General features: G+C 64.1%; 1 protein-coding gene and 1 long non-coding RNA gene across 5 annotated transcripts in view; one reads left to right on the top strand and one right to left on the bottom strand.

Moving 5' to 3' along the window:
- Nucleotides 1–1,138: 1,138 nt before the first annotated feature.
- On the bottom strand, nucleotides 1,139–2,702 carry LOC308062493. Its single transcript, XR_013927607.1, has 2 exons — nucleotides 1,796–2,702; nucleotides 1,139–1,706 (listed from the first exon to the last, which is right to left on the bottom strand). It is a non-coding gene; the product is annotated as an uncharacterized lncRNA (long non-coding RNA).
- A 621-nt stretch (nucleotides 2,703–3,323) lies between these two features.
- The window catches only part of NFIC (nuclear factor I C), a 42,722-nt gene continuing 30,880 nt past the window's right edge, over nucleotides 3,324–15,165 (top strand). For 3 of the 4 annotated variants that reach the window (XM_080384085.1, XM_080384084.1, XM_080384082.1), the window contains exon 1: nucleotides 5,941–6,106. In XM_080384085.1, coding sequence (XP_080240211.1) covers nucleotides 6,077–6,106 — 30 coding nt within the window. In that variant the 5' untranslated portion in view covers nucleotides 5,941–6,076. Of the gene's footprint in view, nucleotides 3,743–5,940; nucleotides 6,107–15,165 lie in introns of those variants that run through there. The other variant, XM_080384083.1, reaches the window with a different exon arrangement.

The following is a 15,165-nucleotide window of genomic DNA, read 5'->3' as shown; positions in this document are numbered from 1 at the left end:
GCACCCCAGTGCCTGCACCCCAGTGCATGCACCCCAGTGCATGCACCCCAATGCCTGTACCCCAGTGCCTGCACCCCAGCGCCTGCATCCCAGTGCATGCACCCCAGTGCCAGCACCCCAGCAACTGCACCCCAGCGCCTGTCTGCACCCCAGCGCCTACACCCCAGTGCTTGCACCCCAGCTCCTGCACCCCAGTGCCTGCATGCACGCCAGTGCCTGCCTGCACTCCACTGCCTGCCTGCACCCTGGTACCTGCACCCCAGCACCTGCACCCCAGAGCCTGCCCCCCCCAGCACCGAGCAAGCCCCAGCAGCAGCCACGCTGCGTGCCACGGGCCGCAGTGGCACGGTGGCCGCGATGCCGCCTGCGCTGCGGCGGGGCACAGGTGCCACTTGCTGCACTGAGCTGGTTTCAGCCCCGGGTCACGGCTGTTACGGTTCGCACAGGATCAGTCCCGGGGCCCCGTGCTGAGCCAGGAGATACGGGATAAATTCGGGGGGCTGCAGCACGTGCCTGTAGGCCCCTGGAAATCCACTGGGGTGTCTCGGGGACAAGGCCAGCAGCCCTTCAACCCCGGCTTTGAGTCATCCAGGAAATACTTGAACAGCATCACAAAAATAAATAACTACAGCAGAAACCCTCGGCCCCGCCGTCCCGCGTCCCAGGCCCTTGCAGAAGCAAAAATAAACCCCCGACCCTGCTTTTTCACCCCCCACCCCAGCCCCCCAGCCCCCCTTTTTTTCTCTCCTCGCCTGCCTGGTGCTGGGCTCAGCACCACCAGGCCATCGCCCACTGCACCGAGCCCGAAGCCGAGCATCCGCATCCCCTCCGAATCCCAGGAATCGCCGCAGCAAAAGGGAGGGGGGCTGCCAGGCGGGTGGCAGCCCGGGAAACCGAGCAAAATTGGCAAATTCTTCCCCGGGTTTATTTTTGTGCCATATCTCACCCGGTGTCGGGCAGAAAATGAAAATTGTATTCCGTGAGCAAAGTTATCGCCGAGTTTACATTCCCGAAGGCTTATGGAGCTGGGATGAGGCGAGCGAACTGCTCATTTAAAGCCTTTTTTTCAGCTTTAAACCAGGGAAGTGGCTTTTTTTTGGAGTGGGGGGGGAGCAGATGGTGATTTAAAAAAAAAAAAAAAAAAAAAAAGTTCTAGAGCTGGTAAATATAAAGAATTTTTTTTTTTTTTGGATAGAAAACTGGAACAAAATTAGCTCTCATTTCCATAAGGCCGATCGTCGTACTTCAGCGTCTGACAAACAACTTGAACAGCAGTAAAATATACCCGGCAAACACACAAATTACGCCGTGTAACCTCCAACATCTCGGTATGCGCACGGTGGGTTTAGCAGGCAAAGGGGATACGGGGCTGGATAAAATAAACCTCCAGTGGATACGAAATCCCTGTTAAAATCGAGCTGATCCCTTGTAAAAATGAGCAGGGCTCGCCGAGTCCCGTCCCTGTCGTCCCCCCCCCAACAAAAAAAATAAAGAGGGAGAAAATGATGAAATAAAAACTAGGGGGGATGTCAGCGTAGCTTGCTTTAATTTTTATTTTAAAAATATATAATGCATTATTTAGCATCTTATTCATCACACTGAAATCGTTTGAGCACAAGAGACAGAGATTATGTTGCTGTTTGTTCAAGACTACGAAGCGTGCCTAAAAATACCGACGTACAGCACGCGCTTCGCCCCTTAATAAACTGGGGAAAAAAAAAAATATATCTCATTTTTCTTGCCTTCCTATAGAAAAACATGGTTATTTGAAAGGATTAAAAGATTAAAGGATTACTCGATAACAAGGGTTAAAAATACAGGTCCAGACACAAAAGGGGTCGATGGAAAGGCAGGGAAAGGCTCTCCCGGCTCCTCTCCCGGGCCAAGCCCGGATCCCAGGTCGCTCCTAACTTTCCAAGCGGGATCCGGGGTGGGGGGGTGGGGGGGCAAAGCCCCCACAACCCCCAGCCCCCACGCCCCGGGGCTGCACCCGCTGCAAAGTGGACTGTGGCTTTAAGAGAGACCTGGGGGGGGGGGGGGGGGGCTGGGGGGGGAGAAAGGGGGTGCTGGAGGGCACACGGGGAGTTTGGAGGGGGGGGTGATGGTGCTCAGGGGGCACAAGGGGAATGGGGGGACAGGGATGGGGCACCCTGGAGGGGATAGGTGATGCACGGCGTGGGGGTGCTGGAGTCTTGGGGGGAGGTGGGGGGTGACAGGGGAATGTGGATGGGGTGTCCGTGGGGCAGGGATGGGGGTGCCATGGGGCAGGGATGGGGGTGCCGGGGGGCAGGGATGGGGGTGTCTGTAGGGCAGCGATGGGGGAGATCGTGGGGCAGGGATGAAGGTGTCCGTGGAGCAGGGATGGGGGGTGTCCGTGGGGAGGGGGTGCCGTGGGGCAGGGATGGAGGTGACAGAGGATGGGCGGTGGAACGGGTGGGTGTCCGTGGGGAGGGGTTGCCCATGGGGCAGGGATGGGGGTGCCCGGGGATTGGCGGTGGAGCAGGGGGTGTCCATGGGGAGGGGGTGCCCGCGGGCCGGGGCTGGCGGCGGCAGCGGGTGGCGGCGGGGCCGGGGGATGCCCGGGGGCGGGGGCCGCTCGCCGTGGCTCCCGGTGCAGGGGCGGGCAGCCGGGCCCGGCGCTGCCCGCGGCTCCTCCCCGCTCTGCGGTAGCTCCGCACCGGGGCCGCGCCCCCCCCGCTCCCCTCCCCTCCCCTCCTCTCCCTCCCTCCCTCCCCCCCTCCCCCCCCCACCCGCGCCGGGCAGGGCCGGGGGGGCGGCCCCGCGCCTCCCTCCGCAGCCCCCCGCCCCGGGGGGGCCGCGCCGCAGCCCCCGCCACCTACCAGCACCATCCGTGGGCCGCCGCCGCGCTGCCGGGCGAGCGGGGCCGGAGCCTTCCTCCTCCTCCTCCTCCTCCTCCTCCCTCCCCGCCCCCGCACCGGGAGCGTCCCCTCCGCAGCGCCGCCGGTGCCCCGGGCGAGGGGAGGAGGCAGAGGAGGAGGAGGAGGAGGCGGAGGCGGCGCGGCGGGCGGAGGCGGCGGCGATGGGGCCGGGGCGCTGCGGGCTGCGAGGAGGAGCCGTGCCCGGCCGGAGTTGGGCTTCGCTGGGGGGGGCGGGGGGGATGCCAGCCTTGCTTTTCCATAGGCGCAGCCCGGCCCTCCGCCGGCCCGCTCCCCGTTTTTTTTAATTTTTTTTTTAAATTTGAAAAAAAAAAAAAAAGACCCCCCCTAATATTTTTTTTTATTATTCCCCCCCCCTCCTTCGCTTTCCAAAAATAACCACCGCGCCCCCCACCCCCCCCCTCCTCCAGCCCCCCACCCCCCCCCTCCCAGCGCATGAGGTCGGGCTGGGCGCGGGCACCGCCACCATCCGCCGGCCCCGCCGCCACCTCCCGCAGCCGCCCCGGAACTCGCCGCCGCCGGCCCGGCCCGGCCCCTGCCCCGCGGCGCGGAGCGGCCCAGCCCGCAGCATGGCCCCCCGCCGCTGACCGCCCGCCCCGCGCCCGCCGCCCTCGGGGGGGGGCTTCATCCTTCTCGTTTTTTGTTTTTTTTAATTTTTAAATTTTTTATTTCTTGCGGGGGGGCGACGCTCGTTTGGTTGTTTTTTTTTTTTTTTTTAATTTTTATTTTCTCCTCCTTCGGCTCGGTGGAAAACACACGTTTTAGAACAAAATACCAAAAAAGCCCACCCTCTTTGCTTTGCTTTTCGCAGCAACTTGGAAGCCCGTTAATTGCACTTGGCGATGGTAGGTCCCATGACACTTTCATTTTCTCTTCTACTTTCCTCTCCCCCCCCCAACCCCCCCACCCCCTCCCCACCCCCCGTGTGCGTGTGTTTGCGTGTGCACCCACCAGCAGGACTTCGCTGCTGGGGAGGGGGCGGCGGGGCCGGGGCGCTGCCGGCAGCGGAGTTTAATACGGTGCCCGACGGGGGGGGGTGGGGGGGGGTGGGGAGGGGAAGGGGGAAGGGGGGGGGTGCCGGGGTGGCGGAGGGAAGTTGCCGCCGTCTCTCCTCCCCCTGCCCACCCCCTCCCCGCGGTTGGGGGGGGGGGGCGGGGGCGGGAGCCGCCCGGCGGCGAGGTCGTGGCGCGGGGGGAGCTCCGCAGCCCGCCGAGGGCTGGATGGAGCTGAAAATGGCCGCGGAAAAAGGGGCGGAGAGGCTGCCAGCCGCACCGACTTGAACTTGGAAGTGACGCCCGGGAGGGTCGCGCTCAAGTCCGCCCCGGCCGCTTCCCTCCCCGCACCGGGGCGAGGGTGGGCGACCCCCCCAAAAAAAAAACCCAAACCGAAATCACCATCCTCGATGTAAGAATAAAAAAATATTTGTCTCCCCTCCGCCCCGTCCCCGCCGTGCTGGGCTTTGCTTCGCCCCCTGCCAGCCCCCGGGGGGGCAGCGCGACCCCTTCCCACCCCGGGGGTCGCAGGGAGGGGCGGCCCGGGGACCGCGCGCCGCCCGCTGAAGTTTGCGCGCAGCCGGGCTGGTGCCGGCGCATCCCGCGGGAGCGGTGCTGCCTTGGGGGGGGGGGGGACACCCCAAACCCCCGGGCGTAGCCGGGGACCGGCAAAAGTTGCGGGTGAAGATGAGTTGCGGGCGAGGATGAGTTGCGCGAGGGCGCAGCGGGAATGGAAAAGCCTTTTTCCCCCGTCGGAGGGAGCGAGGCAGAGCCGGGGGGTCGCGGGGGGGGGGGGGGGGGGTCGGGGCGGCCGGGCAGCGGTCCTTGCCTGCGCGTCAGGTCACTGCAGGGCGCAATTAAAACAAAATAATAAGAAATCCCCCAGCCCCATCTATGCGTGTGCGCGGAGGGGGGGGGGAATAATCGGGCAGCCCGGGGGGGGCGGCCGCCCGCCCGCCCGCCATCCTGTAGGGCTGAAACTCACTTTCACAATTAGGAGCCGGGGATTCCCTTTGTTTTTCTGTCCGTGGCTCTCGCCCTCGCTCGCTCTCTAATTAGGCTTTATTAAAGCCTGCAGAATTGCTCGGTGGCGGTGGCGTTTCTGGAGTGAGAACTTGCGGTTTGGAGTTTGCCGGGCGCAGGGCTCCGCTTTTTTGCTTTCTTTGTGCGCTGGGGGGGAGCGGGGCTGCCGGGGTGCAGCCCCCCCCCTTCCCTCTCCGGTGGCACCGGGGGAGATGCTGCCGGTCGTTAAATAGGGGGTGTAAGGGGGGGGGGGGGAGGGAGCGTGGGGCGGCCCCCCCCGGCTCCGGGAGCGAGGTACGGGGGGAATCCCCCCCCCCCCCGCCGACGCCGCTGCCCAGAAGTTGCACATGAATCTGCAGGTTTTTTTTGCTCTCCCCGCGCCGTATTGGCTCCGTTTATAAAAAAATAATAATAATAATCATAATTAAAAAAAAAATCAACCCCCCTAAACCAAGCCCGCGCTGGCCGGCCCGGGCGGGGGTACGGGGGGACTCGCTCCCCCCCGCCTCCCCTCGCCCCTGCCCCGCAGCGCTGGGCCCTGCGAGCCAAAGGGGGTTCCTACATCTTTAAATGGGATGTAATATTTTGGGATGGGCTTTTTTCATAACGTCACTTCATTCCTCGCTCCTTTTTTTTTTTTTTTTCTTTCTCTCTCTCTCTTTTTTTTTTTTTTTTTTTCATTTTCTCATTCTTTCTTTCCTCCCTCTCTCCGCTGCCCGTGTCTCGGATGGAGCCGCTTCCCCTCTAACTTCCCCGCTGCCCCTGCCTGCAGGCTGGGCGCGGACCCCCCCCGACCCCCACCCCCCCCGGGCGAAGATGAGCCTTTTCCCTCTTTAAAACGGCCCCCCCCCACCAAACAACAACAACAACAACAAAAAAAGCGCTTTATTTTCCAAGGGGGGGGGAAGATTTTTGCTTTTTAAATTTTTTTTTTCTTTTTTTTTGGGGGGTGGAAGTTGGACCCTTTTTATTTCCTCCTCGGCCCCCCCTCCCGCGGGGCCGCCCCCCCCCTGCCCGGCTGCCCCCCCCCTGGCCCCGCAGAGCCGCTCCGGAGGAGAGAGAGAGAAAAAACGCCCGGACTGCTCCAGCCTCCGAAATGACTCAGTAACTTTTACGCCTCGAGTCTCAGCCCTGCAATTAGCCACTTTCCCAGCACGGCTCGGGATGTATTCGTCTCCTCTCTGCCTGACCCAGGTAACCGAGCCCCCCCCTCCGCGTCCCCCCCCAATTCCCCCCCCCCCCTCCGCCGCAACAGACTTTACAGTTGCAATGAAAAAAAAAAACACCAAAAACCCAACAAAAATGAAAAAACACCCCCCCACCCCACCCCCCTTGATAAAAATAATCATAACAGGGAAAAGGGCGGGTTGGGGCTGCTTGGAGGAGCCGCGTTTCCCTCTTGCTTCCCCCCCCCCCCTCCCCGCGCCTTTTTTAGGGTTTTTTTGGGTGTTTCTGGTGCTTTTTGGGGGTTTTCTGCCCTTCGCTTTCACTTGGGGCACAGGGGAAGGAGAGGGTTGCGTTGTGGTTTGGGTTTTATTTTTTTTTTCTGGTTGTGCCTGGAGATGGGTGGTGCGGGGAAGCCGGCAGCTTCGGGGCTGCAGGGGGGTGCAATGGGGTACAGGGGGTCCCCGGTTGGGTTTGGGGAGGCTGGGGGGGGGCTTGGCGCTGTGGGTTCGGCCTCGGCTGCGTCGCCTCTTGTGTAGCGTGAAACTTCCCCCCCCCCCCCCCCAGTCCGGCTGCACATGGTGGGGTGCAAGGAGGTGTGTGTGGGGGGCACTGGCTTTTTCTTCAAAATCCTCCAAGTTTGGTACAATTTGAAACCAGCTGCACCATGCCACGCTGGCGGGCGAGCAGGCAGTGGGGGTCGTGCATGGCAGGGTGTGGGGGGCACCCCCCCCCAGGGTCTGGGGTGAGGGGCGATGCTGGTCCCCGTCTGTGCGTAGGGGTGTCGAGGGGCAGCCCCGAGCCGTGTGCGTGGGACGCTGGTGTCACTCCAGGCCACGCCGACGTGGCCCGGTGGCGCGCGGTGGGGTGGCCGTGCCAGGGCCTGTGGCACGGGCAAGGGGGGCGTCCCTGAAGTCTCCCTGCAACAGCCAGTATGGCTGCAGGGGGGGAACACTTCGGGGGGACCCCCCCCACCTTTGCCTGCACCGCAACCACTGCGGCTCTGCCTTTGCTCTGTCCTTATTGATCGCTGATATTTATTTAATTATTGAGCAGGCAGCTTCCCCCCCCCGGCTCGTAACCTCTTCCCTCCTGGCAGCTGGTGCCTGCTCCAAACCCGGCCTCGTGCCGCACCCCGCGGGGGCTCAGCTCTGGGGGGGCAGGGGGGCTGCTGCCGGACCCCTGTGTCTGCATCGGGGGGTCCTCCTGCCAGACCCCATCCCCTGGGCCAGAGCGGTGGGCAGGATCCGGCCCCACCTCAGACAGAGCCTTGGACGCAGCTGCCCCGTAGGCGTTTGGGGGGGTCCCCTCGGCAGCGCGGTGGCACCTGTGTTGTGCCGGAGGTGGCGTGGGGTCCGGCCTCGCTGGGTGCAGTGCAGCGGGTGAGGCTGGCGGCGGCATAGGCACGGGTACTGGCACGGGTGGGCAGCACTGGGGCTGCCCGAATGACCCTGGGGATGGTGCTCCCCGTGGTGTGGTTGACTTGGCAGGGGTCACACCTCAGTCTGTCTTTTTTTGGGTTTATTTGCTTATTCTTTTTTCTTCTCAATTTTCTTTTTCTTTTTCTTTCCTCTTACCATTCTTTTCTTTTTTCTTTTTTCTTTTTTCTTTTATCATTCTTTTTCTTTTATCTTTTTATCTTTTTCTTCTATGTTTTTATCTTTCTTTTCTATTCTTTCCTGTTCTTTTCTTTCCTTTTCATTATTATTCTTTCCTATTCTTTTCTTTATTATGCTTTCCTATTCTTTTTCTTTTCTTTCCTATTCTTTTCTTTCCTATTCTTTGCCTATTCTCGCCTATTCTTTTCCTTTCTTTTCTGTCCCTCTCCCACCCCAACTCTGATCGTCCCAGGGGTCCCACCGCCTCCCTACCATCCCACTTGGCAGAGCCTGTTGTTGCCCACTACCAGCACTGGTGGGATGGGGGGAGTGGTGTGTTTGCTGCCCGGGCTGGGGGCTGGCAGGAGCCCCTCTGCCCGCAGCCCCGTGCTCTTCCCAGCGCTTCGCCCAGCCGACGGGGGGGAGTTGGTTTTTCCTCCACGGATCCCAGCCTCCGCCCCGCCGCCTTCGCGCGGGGAAGGCTCCGGTTTCTCCCCCCCCTCCCGCCCCCTGCCTTGCCCTGGCGTAGCCTCAGCTCCAATCCAGCCCAGCTCGGATGGGATCAGACGTCGTCTGCACCTACCGGATCCGACCCCCCCAGTGCTCCCCCCGCCGCCAGCCGAGCCGTTCCCATCCCACCCGCGCAGCAGGGAGGCTCGCCCGGGCTCGGGAGCCGTGGATGGTGATGTGGATACATTGGAACGTGCGCGGGAGCCGCCCTTGCCTCTGCCTTTGCGCATCTCCCCGCCGCTACCACCACCGCCAGCCCTCGAGCCCGGCACGGCCACTCCGACCCCGGCTACCGCGCGGGCAGCCGCCCTTCCCGGCCGGAGCTGGGCCCAGCCGGGGCTTGGCAGCCCCGCGGCACCAAAATAGCCCTGGCAAAGACATCGTCCATGACATATTCCCCACCAGGCCCTCAGCCGAGTCACCCGTCGGGCGAGGAGGGTGACTTTGTGCCCTCCTCAGCTCTCTGTCCCTGCTCGGGGACTTCCTCCTGCTCCCCCTGCTCACCTCTGTCCCCCCTTCAGGGACCGGCTGGGAAGTCATGAGGGAGCTGCCTGGATTAGCAGGGAAGCGGCACCGGCACCGCCGCCACGCATGAGGCCTCACCCTGCCCACGGGGAAGCCGGGGAGGGCTCCGGCTGCTGGCGCTTCAAAATAACCCCGGCCCCGAGCACCCACCGCCGGCCCCGAGCACCCACCGCGAGCCCCGCACGTGTGTCCCTGGGGAGCTGCCGCCGGGGAGCCGACAGGGTTTGCAGAGCCGTAACAGTTATCCCGTCTTCTGGATCTGCTACAAGGCTGGGGGGCAGGTTTGGGATGCTCCCAGGGGGAGACGTGCAAATTTTATGACCGGTGGTGATGCTCTGCAAACCTCTGGCGCATCTCTGGCATCTGGTGGTTGCCCCCCCACCCCCCCGCACCCCGTAGGCTGGGAGCAGGGGGAGATGGAAGCTGGCTTCGGAGGCAGCCGGAGCGGTGGGAGCCAGGTGTCCTGTTGGGGTCCAGCTGGAGACCCTCTCCCCTCTCCCAGCCCCCATGGGTCTGCTGGGGCCTGAAATAGGGGAGAGGGTCTCTGCGCAGACCCCGGTGGGACACCTGGCTCCCGCTGCTTTGCTCAGGTGCATCCTTGGAGAGTGGCTTGGTGCGGAGGTGATGCACTGACCGGGAACCGGTGGCCAGGCGTGACCCCTGCCCATGCTGTAGCCGACGGCACCCGATCCTGGGGCACCGGGGAGCAGCCCAGCCAGGCTGGCCCGGCACAAACCTCTGTCCTGGCAAACGCTGCCAGCACACGAGGAAACAGGCACGCCGCGGTGCCTGGGGGACGAATCCGGGTTGCAGGAGGCATTGTGGCCGTGTGGCCCGGTCGCAGCTGTGTCTCCCGGGTGCTGAGAGGGATCTCGCCTCTCCCGGCCACCACTGGCTCGGGCACGTGGCCGTCCAGGGAGCTGACTGCCGGGCGCATCTCACCAGGATGGCCTTTGGCAAACCTCCTTCCTGAAAGTACCACAGCTCTTTGGTGAGAGAAGGGAGCACCGGTGTGCACCCCCTCCACCAGTAGCTCCGGCAAACTGGTTTCCAGCTGGGAGCTCAGATCGGCTGCCAAAGGATGGGAACAGCAAGCCGGGCACGGCGGGGGGAGAGAGGGAAGGTTGCAACACACTTTCAATTCTCCCATCTGCTGAGTATTGTTTGGGAAAAACAATGAGGCCGTTCTTTAAATGCAACCTTCGGGAGATCCTTGCTTTCCCCGGGAGGCGCCCGCCGTGCCGTGCCCGCCTGCCCCGGCCGGCCCCGCTGCCGAGGATCCTGCTGCTTCTGCCGATCTGATCTCAAACCCTTGCCCGGGAAAAACAGATCCTGCTCTAAGCGCGGTTTCCGAAGCCAGGCCGGAGGGCTGGCGTGGGGTGTGGGCAGGATAAGACCCGCCGCTGGGTGAGAGCTGAGCGGCCGGGTGGCCGGCGCTCGCGCTGCGCCACTCTCCACCGCATCACCTTGAACTTCGCCGAGGCCTCGCACAATAAATCAGCCGCCCTCCTCCAGTGCGCTGAGGCGCCCGCCAATAATTCACCTTCGCGGGCAGCTCTGCCCCTGCCCGCGCTTCCCTCCCTGCCCGCGCTTCCCTCCCTGCCTGCGTTTCTCTCCGTGCTGGGGCAGGGAGCGAAGCCGCCGCGTGCCCAGCGCTGCGAGTGTGCACGTGCTTTTGCAGCTCACTGAACAAAGCCCAGCCGCCAGGGCCCTGGCTATCCTGAAGCGAGCAGGCAATAGCTCCCGTCGGTGCTTTTGTATCCCTCGGAGCCCGGGTGGGCTGGGGATGGATGCTGGGAGCTGGAGCCTGAGCCTGCTTTGACCCGTCGCAGGGGTGGCTGCAGCGTGGCCAGCGTGGCGTGGCGTGGATGGGCCGGTGTCGGCGCAGTGGGCAGGGAGCTGTGCCAAGGGCCAGCTGAGCTGGCCACGCTCCCCTTAGCCCCAAAGGCGGTTCCCCCAGGGGTCCTGGGCAGCCCCAGCACCCAGAGCATGAGCCCCCGGGGGAAAACTGCCACCGTGGTGGCACAAAGGTTGGTCCCAGCCCAGTGCTGTGCGTGGCGGCGAGTGCCTGGAGGTGGGTTTGGCAGCCAGAGGGAAAGCAGGGAGCAGTCTCCCCTGCCTTTGGGGGTGATGGAGGCAGGTCCCCGCGAGGCAGGGCTTTCTGGGCTGGCCAGCGATGGCCCTGGGGACAGGGACAGCTTGCCCTCCCTGCTTGCCAGCTTTCCTTGCCCGGTGCTGCCTGCATCAGCCTTCCCTGTGCCTGGCCCCTGGCAGCCCGAGGGGTGCCCAACGTCCCCCCACCATCACTCCCAGCGTGGTTGCACCTGCCCTAGGGATGGCCGGGGGGGGAGGGAGGGGGACGGTGGGGATTGTCCCCGGGGTCCCTTGCTGGAGGGGAGGCAGGGGGGCTGGAGGGGGAGGTAGAATCTCTCCCTGCCAGGCTGGCTCGCTGCCTGCCGCCCCCGGCCGTGCTGTGGCTCTTCCTGCGTGAGGATGGCGGTGCCGGCACTGAGCACCACTGAGGGGGCTGAGTGCTCACAGGAGGGGGCCAGGCGGGCTTCTGTCCCCCCTCAGCCCCTGCACACGAGCTGGGGGGTGCAAGCAGGGCCTCAGGGTGGCAGGGGCACGATCTGCTCCTCGGGGACCCATGGAGCCGGGATTGCTCTCGTGGCACCTCCAGGGTGGCAAAGGTGATGAGGAGCGGTCGGGGCGTCAATGGGTGCTCAACCTTGCTGGGTCGGGCCGGCACCACGTGGCATCACCAGTGACATCCCCACGGTGTGGCTGGGGGCTGCTGGTGGGGCTGAACCTGAGAGGGGCACAGCCTCACAGGGGACCAGAGGCACCCCAGTGCCAAACCCTCGTGGGTTTTGGGTACCAAAGTGCCTTTGGAGGTTTACCAGATCAGCACAGGCGAGAGCCTGAGCTCAGCCTCCCTCCCTGCCCTGGCCAGCTGGGCACCCCGAGACTGTGTCACCCTTGGGGAGGGGACACGGACCCCTGGGACATGCCCGCTGCAGGGTGGGGATGCACGGGGGCCCTGCAGGCGCCCCGGGGGCCCAGTTCGCACCCAGGCAGGCGGCTGGGCTCACCATCCGTCACGTCGGCCCTGGGCAGGCATCCCCCGTGGCCGCGCCGCGCTGTGCCAGCTTGGCCAGGACCCAACGCCCTGTGCTGGCCGCCAAAGCCCGGCGCTTCCCAAGTCCTGGAGAGGAGCTGGGAAAGGATCCCGCGGCCCAGGTGCGGCAGCGCTCACGCGCCGGGGGACCCGCGGGCCAGCCCCTGCCAAGGATTGATTTCTCGGTTAACTCGCCGCTGCTTTAAAAGCGCATTAATCCTCCCTTCCCCGGCCAGCAGCCAGCTCTAATCAGCATTTTGGGCAAAATCCCCAGGTCTGGGCTTCAGGCTGCCCGCCGTGGGCATCGCCCTCCCAGCCACCGCTGCTGCTCCGGGAGACACCGTGGCACCCTTCAGCAGCGCTGCCTGGTGCAGGAATGCCAGGATCTGGCCATCCTGCTGACCTCTCTTCCCCGGGAGAGTGTTCGAGCCTGTGGCCAGGTGGACTTTTTAAAAAACTGGGGTCTTTATCTTGTTTTTTAAGAAGGCTTTTGCTCTCCTTGCAAAGGGCCCCTGCATTCCCTTCGCGGGGAAACGGTATTTGACCGGCTGTTGTCCAAAAAAAACCCCCAACATGTTTCTGATCACGAAAAACCAAGAAATATTTTTGCTTTCAAAGGAAAAAAAAAAAAAAAAAAGAAATGTTGATTTTCCACCCAGACATTTCCCCTTTCCCCGAACCAGCCCCAAAACGAGAGGCGCCGCTGCTTTCTCCTCACCCCAGGACGCCATCCTGGGGGGGCACGGTCCCACCAGGGACATGGCGGATGCCCCCCAGGACTCATCCAGGCACTGGTGGCAAGGGCGGTGGCAGTGCCAAGCGTGTGCCTCGCTCTCTGCTCAGGCCTCCCCCTTTGCCGGCTGCTCCCAACCTGCGGCAGGCACGGCGGGAAGGATGGAGACACCGGTGACCTGCCAGCTCTTCCCGGGGGAGCCACCCATCACGCCGTTTGCGGCAGAGCTCCCCGCTGCCTGCCCGCCTCGCCCCGGTACAACGGGCGACGGGGCTGCTTCGTCCCACAGTTGCTTGGCGGGAGCTGCCGTGTGCCAGATCCCGGCACCCCCCGCCTGCCGTGCCCTGGCTCTTGCCTGCAGATTCGGGAAAGCGAGACGGCGCGGGCTGTAATGTGACCCCCGCCATGCTGCGCCGCAAAATCTCCTTTAGTAACCTGTGCGCCAGGACAGGCGAGCGGTGCGGCGTGAATACCAATGAAGCGGCGCTGGCGAAAAGTGCAGAGTAAAGGGTTTTTGCTGGAAATGGCATTGCATGAAAAAGAGGGAGCGCAAGCGAGCGCGCACCCGGAGCCTGCGCCTGCCCGCCAGCCGACGCCGCACACGCGTGTGTGCACACGTGTGGCTCGGGAGGTTGGGGGGCTGTGCATGACAGTGCGGTGGGGTGCCAGGGTTGTGCCGCCCGCCAGGTCGGTGGGGTGGTGGGAGGGTAAAGCGGAGGGGGCTGCCAAGCAGCGGTTTGAGGGGGCCAGTGGGCAGAGCTGGGGGTGCCGCTGCAGGCAGCGTGGCTGCAGGGCCGAGGCGCTTCCCGCGGCGCAGCATGGCTCTGGCCGCCGTCTGGCTGCAGGGAACCGCTCCTCGCCGCCGAAGCCCGCCGCTGATCAAAGGCACGGGTGGGGAGGGCACGGGCCTGTGCGAGCAGCGCCCCTGGCCGCGAGCCACCCCACCTTCCCGCTCCGCTCCCCCGGGAGTTTGTTAAACAAATTTCTCTAATTGCACAAGCTGTGGAGTTTGTTGGAGAAAAAAGCCAGGGAAATTCCCCTCCTCTGGGCCACCCCTTCCCCACTTCCCCCAGGGCAGCCAGTGGAGAGCAAGTGGGTCCCATCCCCCCCTGCACCCACCCAGGAGGCTGCGACCCTACCGCCTGCGGGGCGCAGCTGCGGGGTGTCCTCAGGTCACCCCTGCCCCGTGCCCCGCTCGACCTCCTCTGAGCCGGGTCACCCACGTCTCCTCTGGTCCAGCCCCCAGGGTTGGACCCTGTCACCTAAGGTGGTGACACCCAGCAGCACCCTTGCCGGCTGGCGTTCCCCGTCGCTTGGCTGAGCTGCCCCCCCCTGGAAATGGCCTTTGCGAGCCGCCCGTGGGCAGTTCCTGACACCAAATCCCGTCGGATTAGCGAACATATGGGATAAAAGCCTCGGCTTGGCGGCGGCTCTTTACCGGGTGGGGGCTGTGGCGGTGGCCCTGCCAAGAAGGGAGGATGCGCGGCCAGGCGCCTGCCCCGGCTCCCGCTGAGGTCATGGCTATAGATAGCCCGGGAGGGTGCAGGGCCGAGGGCAGGATCTGTGCGTGCCCTCGCCAGCTCCACCGCCAGCCCCATGGGCACCCTCTGCCTGGGGGCCAGGTGCTGCCGGGGCTCCGGGGGGTGCTGGTGCTGGAGGAAGGGGTGGCTGGGTCAGCCACCAGCCATTGCCAGGTGACAAGCTGGTGCTGCGGGGTGTGACCCTGCACCTGCAGGGATGCGCTGCCACCAGTGTGCTGAGCCCCACTGAGCATCACCCGGCACCGCCATCCCCTCTCCATTCCCAGCACTGAGCGGGTTCCCGCAGCGCGGGGCTCCGTGGCCAGCATAGCGACCAGGGGCGGCTTTTGCTGTTGTTCCCTACCAGGTTTCCTTAGCTACTCTTGAGAGAAAGCTGGGCTGGGGCATCCCCGCTGCCGGGGTGCACCCATGGGTGCAAAGCTGCTGGGCTGGGGAGCACAGGGCCAGGGTTTGCCCCTTCCAACCGCCCGGTCTGGGTGCAGCTCAGCTCCCCACAAAGGCAGGCGTGCGCCTGGGGTGCCCCCGCCAGCCCCACGGGGCCCTGGAGCGCCGGGGTGGCTGGGGAAGGCGTTGTTGATGAGGGCACTAAAAATAGAGTGGGACTGGGATCTTAATGGGACTTTGTGGGAAACCTGGAAACATTTTCTCATCCCCGTAAATGAGTCCAGATGCATTAGCGATGACTGCATCGCATCCTGAGGTACCGCCGGAGGGAACCAGGACACGCTCACCAGCCTCCTCGCCTTGTGGTGCTGCAGTGGTTTGAGAGGGGAGCTGCCGGGGCAGAGCCGTGGCCTTGCTGTGTACCATGTGGGGCTGGGGACAGGACGGCCACCGCTGGGATGAGGACCCTGCCTGCTCAGCCCATCCCCCGGGGTTTCTGTGCCCAGCACCCATGGGTGCGCACGTGGGCACTTGCAGCTCTACGTGCGGCGGGGAGCGTGCGAGCCTGCACGGGCTGGTATCGGCACTACGGCCCCCAAGTCTTGGGGCTTTCCAAAGCCCCCCAAGGCCTGGGGCAGGTTGGGGGGGGGGGCAGTGCTGCTGAGGTGATGTAGGAGGAC

Source organism: Falco punctatus (assembly GCF_963210335.1).
Source record: "Falco punctatus genome assembly, chromosome: 4".
NCBI lineage: Eukaryota > Metazoa > Chordata > Aves > Falconiformes > Falconidae > Falco > Falco punctatus.
The sequence above is the reverse complement of the archived record's forward strand: the minus strand, read 5'-3'. Positions and strand labels throughout refer to the sequence as shown.